At 38.8% G+C, this 21207-nt stretch overlaps 1 protein-coding gene across 1 annotated transcript in view; it reads left to right on the top strand.

Annotated features, from left to right (window-relative positions):
• Positions 1-20208, top strand: part of trim71 (tripartite motif containing 71, E3 ubiquitin protein ligase) — a 35504-nt gene extending 15296 nt beyond the window's left edge. Inside the window, exons 2-4 of the mRNA XM_079445588.1 lie at positions 7071-7238; positions 16365-16499; positions 16623-20208. Of these exons, the coding sequence (XP_079301714.1) occupies positions 7071-7238; positions 16365-16499; positions 16623-18074 (1755 nt within the window). The 3' untranslated portion in view covers positions 18075-20208. The remainder of the gene's footprint in view (positions 1-7070; positions 7239-16364; positions 16500-16622) is intronic.
• The last annotated feature ends 999 nt before the right edge of the window (positions 20209-21207 follow it).

Here is a 21207-nt window from a genome sequence, read left to right on the forward strand (position 1 = left end):
CTTATAAATTCCTTGACTGAACTGGCAGGGTGTTTTGGGTCATTATCTTGATGCAATATGAAACACTTCCCAATGAATCTGGTGGCATCTTCTTGAATATTGGTAGGCAAGATGGTTTTGTACCCTTCCAAATTCATTCTGCTACTGTCATTATACATTAAGTCATCAGTAAAGTTGAGAGGGCCTGTTCCAGAGACAGCCATGCATGTCCATGCCATGACAACACCTCCACCATGCTTTACAGATGAGGCTGTATGCTTGGGATCATTTGCAGTTCCCCTTTTTTCTCCACATTTTTGCTTTCCTATCACTTAGATAAAGGTTCATCTTGGTCTCATCGGTCCATAAACGCAGTTCCAAAACTCTTCTGGCTCACCTTTGTGCTTTTTTGCAAACTCTAATCTTGCCTTTCTATTTCTGGTGCTGGTCAGAGGTTTGCATCTTGCTGTGTAGCATCTGTAATTCTGTGTCAAAGTCTCCTGAGGACAGTAGATTGTCAGAGCATCACCCCAGCTTTCTGGAAGTTGTTGATGATTTTACAGACACGTCTTTTAGGGTTCATTTTCACAGCTTTTATGATTTGTCTGTCAACTACTGTTGTTTTCTCAGCCGATCAGGTAGTTGTTGGTGGTTTCCAAACTCTTGATTTCTCCATGCCCTTTGTTTTTGCTTTAGCTCTAATTGACTTCCTCTTTTCTTTTAGCATCCAAATTGCTTGCTTTTCTCTCAAAGTCAGCTCCCTCGTCTTCATCCTGGTTTGTGTGTGTCATCAACGAATGCAAGATTCAGAATACAGAAGTAATGGATATAACTGATACATTCACTGCTTTTAATATCTGAAGAATTAATGCAACAGGACACAGCTGATCACTTAGAAAGACCTGTGAGGCAACTGTTCCAATACTTATGCTCACATCAGATAGAGGGATGAACTCTAAAAGTGCTGAACTTCTTAGCTGGTAAAACATCTATGAGTTGAATCACCCAATAATAAAATGTGACATTCTGTAGTTTTGTCTCATATTCATCTTTGAATCATATTTGCAAATGTCTTGACTCCACAGCCAACAGAGCAATTTTGTCTTTACTGTTCCAAATACTTTTGGAGGGCACTGTAGTTGTGATAAACATTGTGCATGTAAAAATTTGAAGTAATTGAACAGGGACATTGCAGGGAATATTGGCTGGTAAGTTACCTCCCACCACTTCTCTGTTGCTTCCTGCTAATTCTCGTCACTCCGAAAAGCTACTTCCCAAAACGTGCTTCCATCTGACCCCTGTACACACTAGTGCAATTGTAGCATCTGGTCCACAGAGAGGGGACCCGCTTTTACGAGCAGGTAACTCGAGTGGAATCACGACTCTAGATTTACACACAGCTGCTGCCGCCGTATAGCCAAGTGAGATATAATTAGCGTTTGATCTGGCCTTTGGTAAAGTCATTAGGTTGCAGCAAGGCGGTCTAGCAGGGTTAGAAAAGGAATACTGTACCTGCAGAATTTGCTTGGGTGATATGGAGTTCAGGCCGATTATGCATCTTAGAAAAAAAAAATATTCATTTATTAATTTTCTTTTTTCTTAAGTGGCTTAATTTTGGAATGTTAATAAGAAGGCTTTACTTAAACTTGCAGTTTCGGGTTATAAGATCAGATTTGTGATATGTAAACTCGCAATTCTGCAAAGATAAGTCTTTTTTTCCCTCTCAGAATTAGACTTTATAACATGAAATTGCTATTGAAATTGAATTAATGCAAGTTAGAATTGCAAGATATGAACTCGGAATTGAGAGGGTGTTTTATCAAGGTTCTGCTTTCTGATAGATATGGAAGCCCGTTTCCACCAATAAATATAAAATAAAAAAAAAGGTAATTGCGAGTTTGTCTCGCAATTCTGATGCGACACCGATACATTTTAAGGCCAGTATCTTTATATTTGAAATGCACTTTAACATTCAGTATGCCTTAAATGCAACTTATTAGGTTATATTTTTGTTTACACGCGGTTAAAATGTTTACTATCTGCAAATACTGTAGTTGAACTATGGTCACTTCAGTAAAACCATATGGTTCATTTTCATTCGGGACTGCCATTCCCATAAACATCAATGCTTTCTTAATATGATACTTTTGGGAAATGCAGCCCTGTTTGAATGCACTGTCAGAAGTGATTGATTGATTCTGTCTTGCAACATTTGCTTGTGTTCAGATGAGCAGGAAAATTGTTCTATCCTGCACAATTATTTGCTAACATATAGGTTAGTTGTCCAATTCAATGCATGCATTATTTTTTTTGTTAAATAAACAAAACCTCTGGTAAATAAAACACACCTTAGTATCATTACTTTCGATAATCACATCAGTATCGATATATCCATACTTCAGGATCGATATGCCCATCCCTAGTAAGAATTGCAAGATGTAAATTGCAGTTAAGAGAAAAAGGTCAGAATTGTGAGAAACTCGCAATTCTGAGAACATATCAGTCTCTTCCCCTCAGAATTGGACTTTAGAAATCGCAATTGTGAGTTTATTTCTTACAATTTTGAGAAGTCAGAATTGAGAGAGAAACCTGGAATTGTGAGGGTGTATTTGTCAAGGTTTTGCCTTCCGATAGATATATGATATTGTGACTTTATATCATAATTCTGACTTTTTCTCGTTTGTGAGAAAAAGTCAGAATTGCGAGTTTATGAAATAAAATAAAAAAAGTCAGAACTGTGAGACATTTGCAATTACCTTTTTTTTTTTTTTTTTTTTTTTTTTTTTTTATTCAGTGACTTCCATATCTGGCCTTGTCAAAAACACCATGTAAGCAGCTAAAGCACAACACGTCAACAGTTTAATTTAAGTCAAATTTAATAGATAAATTTGTTGTTTTTTGGACGCTTGTGACCCTTCCCTAGTAGCTGTAAAATCTGTCTGTGTGGTCCTTAAAACCATACATTAAAATGTTCTCTCTTTTAGTTTTTTGTCTCTTGTCAGTTATATGTTCTAGGTTTGAGTGTGTTTATATAATGTAGGCTTATGTGTGATAAACACATTTCTCTATTACATGATACTGTAAACATTTATAGTCTTGGCAGTTGACCAATGTAACTGTTTATGAGCTCTATATTACAGAGTGGTTTTAGTGTAAGCGTGCCCTTTTCCTTTCACATACACCGACACAAATCTCACTGCTTCCTTTTCACACTTGTTGAATTAACTGTTAAATTTTATTTTATTTAGTGGAAGACGTTTACAATTTGGATCAACCCGCATGTCAGTGTGTGTGTATATATGTACAGTGGTGTGAAAAAGTGTTGGCCCCCTTCCTGATTTTTTATTTTTTTGCATGTTTGTCAGACTTTAATGTTTCAGATCATCAAATAAATGTAAATATTTATCAAAGATAAGTAAACACAGAATGCAGTTTTTGAATGAAGTTTTTTATTATGAAGGGAAAACAAAATCCAAACCCATATGGCCCTGTGTGAAAAAGTGCTTGCCCCCTAAACCGAATAACTGGTTGGGCCACCCTTAGCAGCAAAAACTGCAATCAAGCATTTGAGAACTTGCAATGAGTCTGTTACAGCGCTGTGGAGGAATTTTGGCCCACTCATCTTGGCAGAATTGTTGTAATTCAGCCACATTGGAGGGTTTGAGCATGAACCGCCTTTTTAAGGTCATGCCACAGCATCTCAATAGGATTCAGGTCAGGACTATGACTAGGCCACTCCAAAGTCTTTATTTTGTTTTTCTTCAGCCATTCAGAGGTGGATTTGCTGGTGTGTTTTGGATCATTGTCCTGCTGCAGAACCCAAGTTCGCTTCAGCTTGAGGTCACGAACAGATGGCCGGACATTTTCCTTCAGGATTGTTTGGTAGACAGCTGAATTCATGGTTCCATTTATCACAGCAAGTCTTTCAGGTCCTGAAGCAGCAAAACAGCCCCAGACCATCACACTACCACCACCATATTTTACTGTTGGTATGATGTTCTTTTTCTGAAATGCTGTTACTTTCAAATTCAAATTCAAATTTTTTATTTGTCACATACATATACATACATAGTACGACATGTAGTGAAATGTATTGTACGACTGTCCAACAAATTGTCCAACAAAATTAAGAAAAACCTCAAGTTTACAAAAATACAAATGGAAAAAGTACAGTAAACATATATATATATATATATATATATATATATATATATATATATATATATATATATATATATATATATATATATATATATATATATATATATAGAAATAAACTAGCAATAAAATAAAATAACAAATAGATATGAGAATAAAAATAGATATGAAGAATAAAAATAGAATATGATTCTATGTAGATTCTATAAAAAGTAAAGTGTATGTCAGTGATAAAGTGTGCAGTGCAGTAAAGTGTATAAGTGAGTAAAAGGAATACTAAAGACAAATGGTATGTAAGTCCCACTCATTTATCCTTACGTGACCTTCTACAAATTAGTGCAGATTGTAATGAAAATGTGCAAAGTGGAAGTGTGGGGTGATGTGATTAGAGTGGAGAGAGGTTAAGACTCCGAATGGCCTGCGGGAAGAAGCTCCTCCTCATTCTCTCTGTGTTCGCCTTCATGGAGCGGAAGCGCCTCCCTGAACGCAGCAGAGAAAAGAGTCCATTGTTGGGATGGCTGAGGTCCTTCACTATCTTCCTGGCCCTGGTCAGGCACCGCTTGCTGTAGATGTCCTGCAGGTCAGGGAGCTCTGTGTGAATGGTACGTTCCGCTGAACGCACCACCCTCTGGAGGGCTCGTCTGTCCTGCATAGTGCAGTTCCCGAACCAGGAAGTGATGCTGCCCGTCAGGACGCTCTCGATGGTGCAGGTGTAAAAAGTCTTAAGCACCCGAGAGGGAAGTCTAAAGTCCCTTAAGCGTCTCAGATGGTACAGACGCTGCCTGGCCTTCTTCACCAGGGTGCTGGTATGACAGGACCAAGTCAAGTCCTGCGTGATGTGAACACCCAGGTATCTGAAGCTGTCCACTCTCTCCACTGGAGTCCCGTTGATCGTGATCGGCTGGTATGACCGCTCCTGCTTCGTACTGAAGTCCACTATCAGCTCCTTAGTTTTGCTGATGTTCAGGTGTAGACTATTCACCTGGCACCAACTCTCCAGGTTCTTAATCTCCTGTATGTAGGCCGTCTCGTCGTTGTCTGAGATCAGGCCCAACACAACAGTGTCATCAGCAAACTTGACGATGGTGGTGGAGTTGGAAGTGGCCACACAGTCATAAGTGTACAGTGAGTACAGCAGGGGGCTCAGAACACAACCTTGAGGGGCTCCAGTACTTAGGGTACTTTTACGTCAGATGTAATGGGACACACACCTTCCAAAAAGTTTAACTTTTGTCTCGTCAGTACACAGAGTATTTACCCAAAAGTCTTGGGGATCATCAAGATGTTTTCTGGCAAAACTGAGACGAGCCTTTGTTCTTTTTGCTCAGCAGCGGTTTTCGTCTTGGAACTCTGCCATGCAGGCAATTTTTGCCCAGTCTCTTTCTTATGATATATATATATATATATATATATATATATATATATATATATATATATATATATATATATATATATATATATATATATCCACACTTCCAAGCACTAGTGATGGGAAGTCCAGTTCTTTTCTGCAAACCGGTCCTTTCAGACAATTTGTTTCAATGAACTGGTTTAAAAAAACCAGTTCACTGGTTCTTTTACTCTATAACGTAATGACTATCGTCCTGGGCCAGGATGAAAATGCATTCAACATTTTCAAATATATAAAGTCAGTAATCATTTCTTCAGTCAGTTAAAACATCACCATGATCTGACAAGTTTCTTAAAATTAAGTTTTGCAACTAATTACCCAAATACAGGCACAAGCAGTGGTGTGCAAACGAGGAGGTTTTAGAAGCATTGAAGATATAAAGTGAATATCAGCACAGAACCGTGATCGACATACTATGCGTCATCCATTACAATTTATTTGTTATTAAATAAACGTACGTTTAGCCAGATTGGTCCCCTCATTCAAGTCCTCGGTTTACCCACGCTTATAGCATTAGCACAGAATCAATTTTCCAAAAGAACTAGCAGCTTCACACTGAATCACGCATGCGCAGTATCAGCTCATTGGTTCTCAAATCAGACGTGTCCGATAGAAACCGTTCACGTTCAGTGTAACGGTGATCCAAAAACCGTTGCAACCGGTTCTTGACTCGAGAGCGAGAACCGTTCTAACGGCGCACTGCAGGCTCGTTCAGTATATCAACTGCTCTGCTCGTGTTCATCAGTTCTATTTAATACAAGCTCAATTTGTGAATGTCATCTATAATTACTGTACAGGTATTTCATAATCTTATGGTCTTTAACACGCATACCTTCATGTTTAAAAATATAAATGAGTAATACTTTCATTTTCTCCATCAGTTGATTCAAAAACTTTAACGCAGCCGAGTCAAACACCTCCTCATTCAGTGACAATAAGTCATAATCATAATTTTGTAGTTACATGTACTAATACTGATGGAAAATTTAATTTTTTTTAGGCCGATATGGTCAGGAACTATACACTCATAGCGGTGTAATAATCAAGGAACTTTGCTGCCGTACCACGGGTGCAGCAGGCGCAATGATATTACGCAGCACCTGAAAGTAGTCCCCAGCTAGGTAACTAGTTATGATATAGCTGGGGACTATTTTCAGGCGCTGAGAATTAGTTCCTAGCCAAGAAGAGTCAAGTTTTAAATGGGAAAAGTATCAAAACCCTTTGGTCATTTTTGAGCGCAATGCTACGTTAAAAGAAAACGGTAAAACTCAACTGCTTAACTCTTGGGGAGTTGGAAAATGAGCCTATTTTCAAAAATAGTGGAGTGTTGCTTAAATGTTTATCTAGTCATAGTCTTTCTAAAGACATTTTCGAAGATGATTATCATCACTGATAATGATTGACATTTGTTAGGTCTCTTGAAGGTTGGAAAAATTCACATGCAATGTACTTTGCAATCTATCACTCAATAAATTTGACTAGAAATTAGTTAATTTCACACAATTTCTCTCTTCATTCACAGGTGCTGCGTTTTTTCTGTGACAGCTGCGCCGTGCCGATTTGTAGAGAGTGCAGTTTGGGCAGACATGCTGGTCACAGTTTCACCTACCTGCAGGAAGCACTACAGGACTCCAGAGCGCTGACCATCCAGCTGCTCGCAGACGCTCAGCAGGGCAGACAGGCTGTACAGGTTAGTGCACAACTGCAATCTATAAACCGACATCAGTGCAAACACCTGCTGGGTATTTGAACAGATATTTCTTTATTTATCCTTCCTGCTGTTTTACTTGGACCTCATTGTGTTTTACCTGGTGCAACAAGACTTCCACTCACTTAATTTTTCTTACGCTGAATACCAAAATTAATAAACACAGGCAATAAATAGATTAACAAATAGAATTCATTGGTTGATGTTTACAGTGGTGTCTTTACAGTCCCCTGTCATTGTCAATGCTTCAGTGTCATGTTGAGCGGTTGTCTTTGGTTCAATATACTCATAAATTTGGGGTCTTTATTTTATTTTGTTAGTTTTTTTTGAACGATGAAACTTAGATAAAATAAAATAAAGACCAGCAATGAGGCATTACATTGATTTAAAGGGATAGTTCACCGAAAAATGAAAAGTGTCATTAATTACTCGCCCTCATGTCGTTCCAAACCTGTAAGACCTTCGTTCATCTTCGGAACACAAATTAAGATATTTTTGATGAATTCTGATAGCTCTCTTACCTTCCATAGACAGCAAGGATTCTAACACGATCAAGGCTCAGAAACGTAGCAAGGACATTGTTAAAATAAGTTTTGTGACATAAGTGGTTCAACCGTAATGTTATAAAGCTACGAGAATACATTTTGTGTGCAAAGAAAACAAAAATAATGAATTTATTCAACAGTTTTTCTCCTCTGTCACCCTATAGCCAATGTTGCCAACTAATTTTCAGGGGAAGTTGCTAAAGGATGGTTGATTTGTTGCTAAATGACGTTATGACGTCATTGCGTAATCACAACGCAAAATTGTCACTACATTAAATGAAATTTTTTTATATGCCCATTTAGATTTGTTTGTAAAATAATATAAATGCATAATATAATATAAAAATGTAAATAACTATTTTATTAAATACATTGAATTTTTGAAACATTTTTGAACGATTACAATTTAAGTTGTTTTTGTTAGCTAGTAAACTAGTAAAACCACATTCTGAACAATTATATTTTCAAGCAATGTATTAGTAGTTATTACGCTACACTCTAAGAAAAGTCTGTAAAATAGGGCACAATCTACTGTTATTATGAAGGAATTTTACGTATTGATTTTTCCACATTCACATTGTATTTTGTGTTTTCGGGTTACAACAGATAATGGATAATGTCCTGGAAAATTACTATTACCTTTTCCACTTTTTCTAGAAAATGTTCTTACTACCTGAACAACAATTGCAAGTACAAGCTACTAAAAATGTATTAAAAATGAACAATTATTCAATTATTTATTATTATTATTATGATTATTAAATTAAACAATTGCAAATAGCAGCTAACTTGATTCACATGATGTGGCTAATATCTTTAGTTCCCTGTCGATACTCCACTCGTACTGCGTCTTGATAAAGATGCATATGGAAAAAGCCTTTTTTTCTCCTGAACTGAAGTCTTATTCAATCACACAGTGAAACTGCACGACTATTGGTTTGTGCAGTGTGTAAAAAACGAAGCAATGGGTCGGCAGCGGAGCTGCACGAGCCTATGGCGACGAAGCCCGCCAGATCCCGCCAGAATGGGCAGGGCCATCTGGCTATATAAGCAGCCGTTTCGCCATCAGATTTCTTCTCCTTCAGTGACGACGACTTCGCCTCCGCTGATCCCAGAAGCCTGCTCGCCGTTGACAAGCCTCGCAGCTTGACCAGCGACCTCGACCTGCTCGGCTGATTCGCCTTTTCCTCGCGCTCCAGCATCCAGCTAATCTCACGCGATTCTAAAAGAGGACCTGTGAGGAAAAAACAGCGGTGCAGAGGATCTCGGCGCCCGGCTGAGAGCGAGCTCACGTCGGCTCAGATCCCGTGTACTGGTCTCGGTCGGGGGATGTGACGAAGAGCTGGCCGATGACAGGATGCCATTGGCAGCTTCGGACGCTGAGGAGCTGTCGGGCTCGGTAGCTGACTCCGCCCCCCTGCATTCATCCACGCCCAGCGCCGCCAAAGCCGGGATGGATGCCAAACTTTTCAGTGTCCTCTCAAAGGAGGTTGAAGAGCTGGGATTGGAGTGGTCTCCACCAGAGGAGCCACCTAGTGGATAGTGAATGCTGTTACGCTGGCGTACTCTTCTTTGGGCCTACAATGCCCCATTGGAGTACGAGCCCATTCTACTAGAGGCATCGCCTCATCATGGGCGTGGTCTAGCGGTGTATCCATTACAGAGATTTGTGCGGCGGCCGGCAGCCATATGGAACAATCACCCAGGCCGAGCATAACCTCTGAGTTTAGCTCGCTTTAACCCTGAGTATACTATTGCACTTCCCTATGGCCATTAAAATGCTTATGGAGGTGTATTATGCAGTCGTTCCTCTACCTTAGTACGGCGTGATTGAATCGAGTTCCCATGTGCGTCTTTATCAAGACGCAGTACAAGTGGAGTATCGACAGGGAACATACTCTGTTACTGTCGTAACCTCGGTTCCCTGAAATACGGAACGAGTACTGCGTACTTTGCCGTGCCAGGTAGCTGCACGACTCAGTCGTCGCTTCAGTCGAAGTAACCTGAGGATCCTATGGTGAAACGGCCGCTTATATAGCCAGATGACCCCACCCATTCTGGCGGGATCTGGCGGGCTTCGTCGCCATAGGCTCGTGCAGTTTCACTGCATAATTTAAAAAAGACTTCAGTTCAGGAGAAAAAAAAAAGTTTTTCCATATTCGTCTTTATCAAGACGCAGTACTCGTTCCATATCTCAGGGAACCGAGGTTACGACAGTAACGGAGTAAGTTTTTTCTTGTGTAATTTAGATGGTAAATGTGACTTTTTTATCATTTGGGTCAAATCAAAAGTTGCCAAAGAAATTTTAAAAATAGATAAATTTGTTGCTAGGTGCTTTTGGAAGAAGTTGTTAAATTTAGCAACAAAATTGCTAAGTTGGCAACACTGCCTATAGCGCCATTTTGGAGAGTATCACATACATAAACAACGTATGTGTAAAATGGCACTATAGGGTGACATGGAAGAGACAAACTGTTGAATAAAGTTATTTTTGTTTTCTTTGCACACACAAAGTATTCTCGTAGCTTCGTAAAATTACGGTTGAACCACTGAAGTCACATGGATTATTTAAACGATCTCCTTGCTATGTTTCTGAACCTTGATCGTGTTAGGATCCTTGCACCCCTTGTGGAGGGTCAGAGAGCTCTCGGAATTCATCAAGAATATCTTAATTTGTGTTCCGAAGATGAACGAAGATCTTGCGGGTTTGCAATTAATCAATCACAGAAGTTTCATTTTTGGGTGAACTATCCTTTTGAAAGTGACTCTTACATTGTTACCCAGAAATTGACAAATAAATGCTGTTCTTTAGAACTTTTTATTTTTGAAAATCTTAAAAAAATAAAAAAGAAATAAATTTTTCACAAAATTAAGCAAAACTGTTTTGAACACTTGATAATTAGTAATAATTAAGTAATAAATAATAGTTCAGCACAATTGATATGTAATGTTTCTTGAGCACCAAGTCAAAATATTAGAATATTAGCTTTATTTTTGGCGTTTTTGCCTTCGTGATATGACAGTTTATATCCGACAGAAGCTAAGTGGGAGAGAGAGGGGGGGGGGGGGGGGGGGGGAATCGGGAAATGTCCTCGAGCCGGGATTTGAACTCGGGATGCCTGTAGTGCAACACTGTATGTTGGCACACAGCCCACAAAGGCTGATTTCTAAAGGATCATGTGAAACTGAAGACTCCGCCATCACAGAAATAAATTGTTTTTGAATATTAGAAAAGTTATTTTAAATTGTAACTATATCATAATATTCCTTTATTTTTTTTATGCAAGAGATTTTTTTGTTTAAAAAAATCATCTTTAACACAAAATGTTTTACTGTATTGTTTGCTGTTATTATGTTCTAATGAGAAAAATTACAAAACAGTCCTAGGCTTCAGTAACGCTTTATCTACTATTGATCCTTATTCCGGAATATTCCGGATCAATACAACTTCAGCTCTTTTGACTGCATCTGTGGCATGTTGTGATTTACTACAAACCATTTTGACTCATCTGTCTTTTTATTTTTCCTTTACAACAGTGCATTTACAATAAAAACCAGAATAAATGTAAAAAATAAACAAATAATTAGATTTTAGCAATTCATCCATCTGGAAAGGTGGTTTCATACTTAAAAGTTTGAGTAAATTTTCTGAGCGATAAACTTTTTTCAAATGTAACAAGTGTATTAATAGTAAAGCAAGTTATTATTTCTGCTTTAAACATTAACAATTAAATTACATTACTCAATTAAACAATTGTCCGATAGACATCCATTGTAATTTCACTTCTGTTCTGTAAGTTGTTAGCCTCGAATATTCCATTTTAATGTAAATTATTTCCACATTTAATTTCAATGACAGTGGTTACTATTTCGTCACAGTGCAAATTCAGACAGTTGCAGCTACATGACTGTGAGTGAGAGTCCTTCCCTTTGCTTTGTGGAAGTAAAGGAGTTTTTAAAAGGGGCTGTAGAATCAAGCTGACTTTCCATTAGCATCACTGTGCGTGCCACCCCCACTCAGTCTGAATGAAGAGAATAGAAGAGAGGGAGGAGCACTGGCCTAGTGCTCGGTTACTGCCTCTATTCAGCGTCCTGATGGCCCTAGCAGGGCGGATCATTAGTCGCACACAGAGGAAATGTTTCTATTTCTCTGTCGCTCTTCAAAGAGTCACTATGGGTGAGGGAGAGAACAGCACCCATTAGGGCTGTTCAAATCCATCCTTCTCCAGTGACATGGAGTCGGTTGGCAAGGAAACCCAAAAGTGAATTTGAAAGTGAAAAGCAGATGAGATGGGTTTCAGTTAAAGGAAGGCACTGAAAAAGAAAATTCTAATGGCAGTTTAAGCCCCTCAGCTTTTCAAATGTGCTGGTTACGTTTAAATAAGCCCCCAACTGTCTTGCCACATTTGATTTTCCTTTCTCTTTCTACATTTGTATCCTTTAAAGGAACACTCCACTTTTTTTTGGAAATAGGCTCCTTTTACAATTCCTCTAGAGATAAACAGTCGAGTTTTTTACCGTTTTTGAATCCATTCAGCCGATCTCAGTGTCTGGCGGTAACACTTTTAGCTTAGCTTAGCATAGATCATTGAATCGGATTAGACTATTAGCATTTGGTCATCAAAAATGACTAAAGAGTTTCGATAATTTTCCTATTAAAAGCTTGAGTCTTCTGTAATTACATCGTGTACTAAGACCGAAGGAAAATAAAAAGTTGCGATTTTCCAGGCTGATATGGCTAGGAACTATACTCTCGTTCCGGCGTAATAATCAAGGTACTTTGCTGCCGTACCACGGGTGCAACAGGTGCAATGATATTACGCAGCGTCTGAAAGTAGTCCCCAGCCTAGTTATGATATAAAGTGTTACCACCAGGCCTGGAGATCGGCCGAATGGATTAAAAAACGGTAAAACTCAACTGTTTAACTCTTGGGGAGTTGTAAAATGAGCGTATTTCCAAAAAAAGTGGAGTGTTCCTTTAAGGTATAAATGGACAGTTGGAAAACATTCCCCATGTCCTTTGATAATGTATAATCTAATAAAAAAAAAACATTTTGTTGCAGTATACATTTGGTAAGTAACGTGCTAATATTCCGTTCCAAACATAGTCCATGCATTTACACGCCAATTATCTAAACCTGTCCAGTCCTAAAGCTTCATCAGCTACACGGCATCATCTGAAAGAGCCTGACCTGCGTTTTTTCATGCGCTTGATTGGCTGCTTGTTCTAGTGTGTCTCTAATCCTGTTACTGGATGGTGTCAATGGGAAGCCTCTAAACATTTATAGGTTTGAAAGCACATGCGGGGTTTAACAATGATTTAAGCCTGGGGCCGTAATCTCTATTCTGGAAGCACGCTGCCCATGAAGGGCCTGCTCCATAACCAGCCCCTGACAGTTTAGTCTTTCTTAGCGCTGCATAATCTCATTTGCTGGATTTTAGCCTGTCATTTTGCAGCTGCTTATTCCAAGTCACCCCATTCCTGTGTCTGACTCTTGATTTGGTTTGCACTTTTGTGATTGACATCTCAATCTCAGAATGTAGATACTATTTTAGTTAGAGGACATTTGTAAATATGGAAGAGGTATAGAACCTTAACAGTGCAAAGTATCAATCAAATATATTTTTTTCATGTTGTGAAATTTTATTCTTTATCAAGAAATATATTTATACCAGTACTAGGCAACGATTAATCGCATCCAAAATAAACGTTTTGGTGTACATAATATATGCGTGTGTACTGTATATATAAATACACACATGCAGGTTTATAATTAAGAAAAATGTTATGTTTATAATAAATATATTTATAATATAAAATTAATATGAATATATACATGTAAATATTTTCTAAATATATATACTATGTGTGTCTTCATATATACATAATAAATATACACAGTACAGACACATACTGTATATTATGTATTATTGCCGAGCACTAATACCATAATATTAAACATATTGGAAACGAAGCCCTTCTTCAACCACCCAGAACTAAGCTCCGCACTATGGGGGATCGAGCCTTCTGCTCAGCCGCACCGCGTCTTTGGAATTCCCTTCCAAAAAACCTAAGGACTCCTCAAGCCATAGACTCTTTTAAGAAAGGACTAAAAACCTATCTTTTTAAGCAAGCATTTTTTACTTTTTGCTGACTTTTTTCCGGTTTTTAACTTTGTTTATACTCTGTAGCACTTTGGGATTGTTTTTAAACTATGAAAAGTGCTTTACAAATAAAATATATTATTATTATTATTAATAATAAACAACTGATTATTAACCAGTGGGAAGGAAATGCAAATTTGAAAAATACTAGGCTGTAACACATACTAACAAAAAGTAACTATTTAAGGGACTCTATATAGTTTTTAAATAGTTAGATCAGACAATATAATGTAGCAGCATTTAGCTATTTTGCCACAGAGGTTTCAGTGCAGGGACATTCATTGGTGATTTATTAATAATTGGTCTGGGCAAAGTTACATTTGTGTCTGAGAAGCCTAGAAAATTGGTTTGTTGATCGATCTTGCATTGTTGTAAATGCACTAAAGATATTTGTGCTAAAGATTTTATTTATGCTAAGGTTGAAGAGGCCCACACCATTTTAAACTTTAAATTTGGCTCAGGTTAGGTAATCTGCTCCACTCTAAACGGCATTCTTTCCCACACCTTTTTTTCTTTTAATGGATAAACTCCTTGACCCAGGTCATGTGACCAAGTCCTTTATTTCCTCTCATTGTGTGGTTTATCATCAGTGATCTTTGAAATGTGACAAGTGTGGAGCTAATGGTGACAAAAAAAGAAAAAAGACAAGTTCCAAGTTTTGAGCTTTCAGGATCACTTAAAAAGACTAAAGCACAATTTAATTTAGATGTATTTTACGATTCTGATTGTTAGATTAGTGGGCAGTTTAGATGTCAGCTGACATGCATAGTTAGGGCTGTGGACAAACTGCTGTTTAAGCAAATATTAGAGGTCATTGTACCCAAGATAGACCCTTTATCCCTCTTGTGCAACATCACAAAGGATATCCTCATGCTTTCTTGGATCCTTTCAAATTAAGACATTAATATATTATATTATATTTTTAGACCGATTATGTTTTTGATTGATGCATTTATTTATTAATATTTAGACTTTCTAGCAGTAGTTTCTAGCCACTTATATATTGTGATGTGTAGAAATATAGGAATTTTCATCAGATGTCTTTGAATTGCTCAAATTAGAATAATTGGGGTAATTTTGTAGGCATCTTCGTAGAAAATAAATAAAATAAAAATATATATAATTAAAACCCTGAAAAATGACTTGACTTTTTTGCCTTATTTTGGGTCGTTTAACACACTATTTGACTCGGCTTATTCATTATCAATTCAGGCAAATAAAGGATCTAATATGTTTTGATATTAATAATAAATGTTGCTGCTTACCCTAATATAAGGGAGCCGCACTAGAAACCTGCACTTGTGGAGAACGGGTTTTTCAGTCCTAATCCCGCCCGCACCTGCAGAAATGTTATCTTGTCCCACTCCTGCCCGCAACATTCATGTTTTGTCCCGCCCGCAAAAGCCCACATAAAAGTAATATAGATTTTTTTTCAGTACATAGATGAAATTTACATAAAATAGTTCTGTAATATCTCGTAAGTTCCACAACATCCCAGCATAAACGCTCCCAAATATTTTAGGCTAAGCAACATTCACAAACCACTGTTATTTTTAACAGAAAAGCGGAGCATAGACTGCTGGGCTCTAGTGCAGTCTTTCCATATAATTGACGATGCATTTATTTTTGCGACCAAATCTTCCATTTTGGTGCTTATTTCGCCATGCGCAGCAGAGACTGCATGTCAAAAACGTGAAACAGCAAACGTGTGCTTTAGTTTATTTAAGAACCCTTAAATCAGACTGAATTACTTTTTATCAGGCAAATACAGAACCAGAGTTTTTTTTTCTCTTTTGAATCAAACACAAAAATATGTATGTTTTGCCCTGCATCGCACCTCTTACGATGTGACTACTGCGCATGCGCACATCGTGATATCGATGCTGAAACAATGTATCGTGCAGATTGGCCTAACCCTAACCCTGGGCCTAAATTATTATACAGTATACCATGACAACCTAAAGAGCATAAACCCTGTTCAAACATGATGGATGAATTGATTTAGACATTTAGGTTCAGAGTCAACCATCTTAGTTCCTCATACCTTTTTAGTATGTTTGCTCTGATGAAAACTGGTGAAGGTAGACATTCTAAAGCTGTAATCAACTAACAGCAAATCACCTGAAGAAACTTAAAGGGTTAGTTAACCCAAAAATAAATCATCACAAAGTTTTTGGTTCTCTTGCTACTGTGTTTAAATTGTTGCAGATTTGTATTTATGTCCTTCTGGTAAAGTTCAGTCGCAGTCTGTGGCTATGTAGCTGTTCATGGAACAGCTACTGTTCATCGTCTAGTTTGTGCACAGTCATGTTTTTAGTTTTTTTCTAATTTCTAAATGAACTGAAATGTCCTCATAAGACTGCATGTGTCTAAGCCCTTTGTTTAAATTTTCTTTCAGCTGAGCATCGAGAAAGCCCAGGCTATTGCTGAACAGGTAGAGCTGAAGGCTAAGGTTGTTCAGTCAGAAGTAAAAACCATCACTCTTCGTCACAAGAAAGCTCTGGAGGAACGCGAGTGTGAGCTACTCTGGAAGGTGAATGAAAGAACAAACATTAATTCATGGAGAAACAACTACCTTTTGAAAGTCTGTCTGCATATTTTAGTATGAAAAAGTCACTTTTTGTAACATCAGGAACTCTTTTTGTTTCCTGCACAGGTGGAGAAGATTCGCCAGGTGAAGGCAAAGTCACTTTACCTGCAGGTTGAGAAACTACACCAGAATCTCACCAAGCTGGATAGTACTATCGCCACAGTGACGCAGGTTCTAGAAGAAGGCCGTAGCATAGATATCCTGCTAGCACGAGAGCACATGCTAAATCAGCTACAGGAGCTTAAAACCCTCCGCTGCATCCTACAGCCCCAAGAAGACGATCGCATCATGTTCACCCCTCCAGACCAGGCTCTTCTGATTGCTATCAAGTCCATGGGCCTCATCAGCAGCGGAGCCTTCGCCACAGCTTCCAAAGCTCACGGTGAAGGCCTCAAGAGAGCGCTGCAAGGAAAGCTTGCTTCCTTTACCGTCGTAGGGTATGATCATGACGGTGAGCCTCGGTTGTCCGGTGGTGACAGTGTCTCGGTTGTGCTTATGAGTCCAGATGGTAATCTGTCCAGCGCAGATGTTTCCGACCACCAAGATGGAACGTACACAGTCAGCTATCTGCCCAAGTGTGAGGGTGAGCATTTGCTCTCTGTGCTTATATGCAATCAGCACATTGAGGGAAGTCCTTTCAAAGTGATGGTCAAATCCGGTCGCAGTTACGGCGGTGTAGGCCTGCCCATTGCATCTTTCGGGGGAGAGGGTGATGGGGAAGGGCAGCTGTGTCGGCCTTGGGGCATCTGCGTGGATAAGGAGGGCTATGTGGTGGTAGCTGACCGAAGCAACAACCGCGTGCAGATCTTCAAGCCTTGTGGCATGTTCCACCACAAGTTTGGCACTTTGGGCTCACGACCGGGCCAGTTTGACCGCCCTGCTGGGGTCGCCTGTGACAGCCAAAGGAGAATCATTGTGGCAGATAAGGACAATCACCGCATCCAGATCTTCACCTTTGATGGTCAGTTTCTTCTCAAGTTTGGTGAGAAGGGAACCAAAAATGGACAGTTCAACTACCCATGGGATGTGGCCGTCAACTCTGAAGGCAAGATCCTGGTTTCAGATACACGCAACCACCGCGTGCAACTCTTTGGACCTGACGGGACTTTCCTCAACAAATACGGATTCGAAGGTGCCCTCTGGAAACATTTTGATTCGCCTCGCGGCGTGGCCTTCAATCAGGAAGGCCACCTCGTTGTGACCGACTTCAACAATCATCGCCTGCTTGTCATCAGGCCCGACTGCCAGTCAGCACGCTTCCTCGGGTCTGAGGGAACCGGAAATGGCCAGTTCTTGCGGCCGCAAGGCGTCGCTGTGGACCAGGAGGATCGTATTATCGTGGCCGACTCCCGCAACCATCGCATTCAGGTGTTCGAACCCAACGGCAACTTCTTATGCAAGTTTGGGACACACGGTAACGGCTTTGGGCAAATGGATCGCCCCTCGGGTATAGCGGTTACCCCAGATGGAATGATCGTGGCTGTGGACTTTGGAAACAACCGAATCCTCATGTTCTGACCTTTTTAAGGTTTGAAATACAAAGCTGTAGCCGTGGACAAATGGAAAAGGAGATTTTGCACATCAGGAGCAAATGAGCGAGGTGACAAGAGTTGTAGAGACTTTATAGTTTTATAACTCCAAATGCTTGCCGTTACAGCACACAGTTTTGGCTGCTGCAAGCTGAGAGTCCTTTGCTCTTGGTATGTGTCTTAAAATCTTTTTTTTTTTTTTCTCAGGGAATTTCTTGCATTCTTGAAATATTTTCGCTCTGCATTACACCTACCTCATCTAGCTTATGTATGAATGTACTCACGTTTGTGCAGAGACCTAGTCCGTGAAGTTTTATAAAGAAACGTCTACCTCAGTGTTTTTTTTTTTCTTTCGCAGAATGTGAGGACAAAAACAACTAAACAAAATGAAGCAATGTTTGGGTATTTGCACAGTTCGCACAATTGTTACTGTGCACAGAACGCAAGTTATATCCCTGAATGTTTCTCATAACGATTGATAAAAACAAAGCTGCATGTTTTGCCAGAAACATTAGGATAACGTTTTGATATATCTACTGCTATGTTTTCTTTTTTTGAATTTTGTGTACATTTTAAATCAGACTTCATCTTTAACTTGTACCTCATCTAAACCTTATACCTCATTTACTGTATTATACCTCTGGGTCAATGAGCCTCATTACATTTACCTCACTTTATGGTCTTTGAGATATTTGAAAATTATGCAAGCAGTTACCAAAAATGATTGTTGTATAACTGATGAAAGAGACTGCTGAATTAGACAAATGATCTGAATTTAGTAATTTAATAAGACCCTCATGATGTAATCAAGAGTTTTGCTCTGACTATGAGAAATGCAGCCGCAGAAGAACAGATACCGTGATTATTTTAAATGATACAAGAGTGAATTGGAGGCTGTTCTTTAAGGATCTTCAGATCTGTTTTATTTTTGGGGAGGGACAAATTGAAAGAATGAAGACACTAAAAGGAATATATCTAAGTGTAAAAATGACCTAGCCCTTATTTTTGTTTCTATAGTTTTGTTTTCTTTTTCATATGCAGAATTTAGGCAAGGTAAAGTTGATTGACACAAGTGGCAAACAAGGATATAATCCAGTTCCTCTCAGACTAAAGTTTGTTTTATTTTATATATATATATAGTGTTCTTTCAACATTGAGGCCAGGTTCATAAGAGTCTCATTACAACCAGCTGCATTAGATCACAAGTTCTATTGATTACAGCATGGCATACAGTGCTTCCTGTGCCCGTTTAAGAAAGACCCCCAGGGAGACTATTCACTCCGTCAGTGTAACATCATTTGAAAACACTTAGAATCAATTGAGCCCAGTTTGAAATTGGATAGTTTGTGCCTGACTTGTGGGTAACCACTTTAAAGTGCTGTTTGCTTCGGTGTTCAATTGATTAAAAGGAAAAAAGAGGAAGCAAAGCATTTGGGGAAAAGTAAAAAATAAATAAATATAAAACACTGGTATACAGCAGAACAAAAGCACATGGCTCTCCCATTATAGTCTGCTTCTCATTGAGGTTTATGACAGACAGGAAAGTGTATGCCACCAATGTAGTCATAACTCAAAATGAGAATCATTACTCTTTTCCCTTTCTGGCCCACGAGAGTTTGAATGTTCTTGCAAGCACCATGTTTGTGTTTTGTGATATTTTGAAGTGGGTGAGCTTTATACGAACTACTTTCTGAATGTGTGCGGTACCGCCTTGTTCGTACATATGTGTGGCAGGCCCACTTACACAACCAGTATTGTAATATGAATCTTTGGGGTTAATTTGCATGACAGTTTCAATTTTAGACTTCAGGAAACATTTAAAATCTGAAAATTGTGGGAGAGCTGGATAACCTATTGGAAAGTGGTCTTGATGATTTGCCCCACCGTTTTCTTGTAGGCTGCAGTTATCTTGTGTCCTATCATGAGTGTTAATGTGCTTGCATGTAGTTACCTGTGCCTTTCGTGATGTTAGATAAATGGGAATTGAATGTCTTTGCCAATGGGTGACTATAGGAAATAGGCATGTGCCAAAACTGCTTCTGAAAGTCACGGATGCGTTGAACGTTTGCTTTTCATTTATAAAGTGGATCTTTCTCAGTCTTTTTTCTTTACGTATATTATCTCATTATAAACAAAATATTGACTTCAAATTGCGGATCATCAGGCATATTTATGTTGGAGTTATGTTAATTATGATAATGTTGCATGGTAAGAGTGGAGAGTAGGCAGTTAGATTTCTGAAAATCGATAGACATCTGCATATTAGATGATAAAGGACCAGCATGGGTGACGGAAGCCCTTTTGATGAGCTTATGCAATAATGAAAGATTTGCTGCTTCCGCCAACACATCTTCCCTGTCATATTAAAATCATATTTGATCTGATGAATATTTAGCTGCAAAGTTTTCTCCCTGAATCCCTGCTCTCTTTGAGAGGAAACTTTAAATGTATATTTTTGCATGCTGTTAAGGTCCTTGTAGATGGGTGGATGTAAAATATGGATGTTGGAAAACAAGGGGAGGGAGGAAGAAAAAAAAAAATTATAATGTACCAAAAAAAGGAGCATATATCGTTTGTTAGCTTGTGGTGAGTGGTTGACTATATGATTGTATTATTTCTAGATAGCTTTACAGAGTAAGGTACCTCATTGAGCTCCATTCAGATGCCTTACCACAGCTCCTTAGCTTTTGGAATCGAATCAGAACTGGAAAACTGCCAAAGACCTCATTCAAATGAAACCTCAGTGTATGGATGTATTTATAAATCGATTTTTCACGTTTGCCCAAAGATTTATACATTTGGCATTGATCATTCTTGTATTTCGACAAGCTGCCGATGTCTTGACATGAAGGCGAAACGCTCCTAGAACACGTCCCTGGACGTTGGCTTTTGTGTGTAACACGAGTTTTTGAGCAGGTGGCCTACAGGACCAAAGATGGAGAAATGTTTGAATCCAGCTCCCACAGTTCCCAATGAAAACTGATCTCTTAACTGTGTGGTGGAAGAGTTTTATTTGACAGTTGTCAGACAGTTGAGTTGTCAGACAGCCATTTTGTCGGTAGTGACGACCCAAGTGAGATCAGAACAGAAAAAGCCACCCCTTTAGCAGTGATTTGGACACT

Source organism: Barbus barbus (genome assembly GCF_936440315.1).
Source record: "Barbus barbus genome assembly, chromosome: 21".
NCBI classification, from domain to species: Eukaryota; Metazoa; Chordata; class Actinopteri; order Cypriniformes; family Cyprinidae; genus Barbus; species Barbus barbus.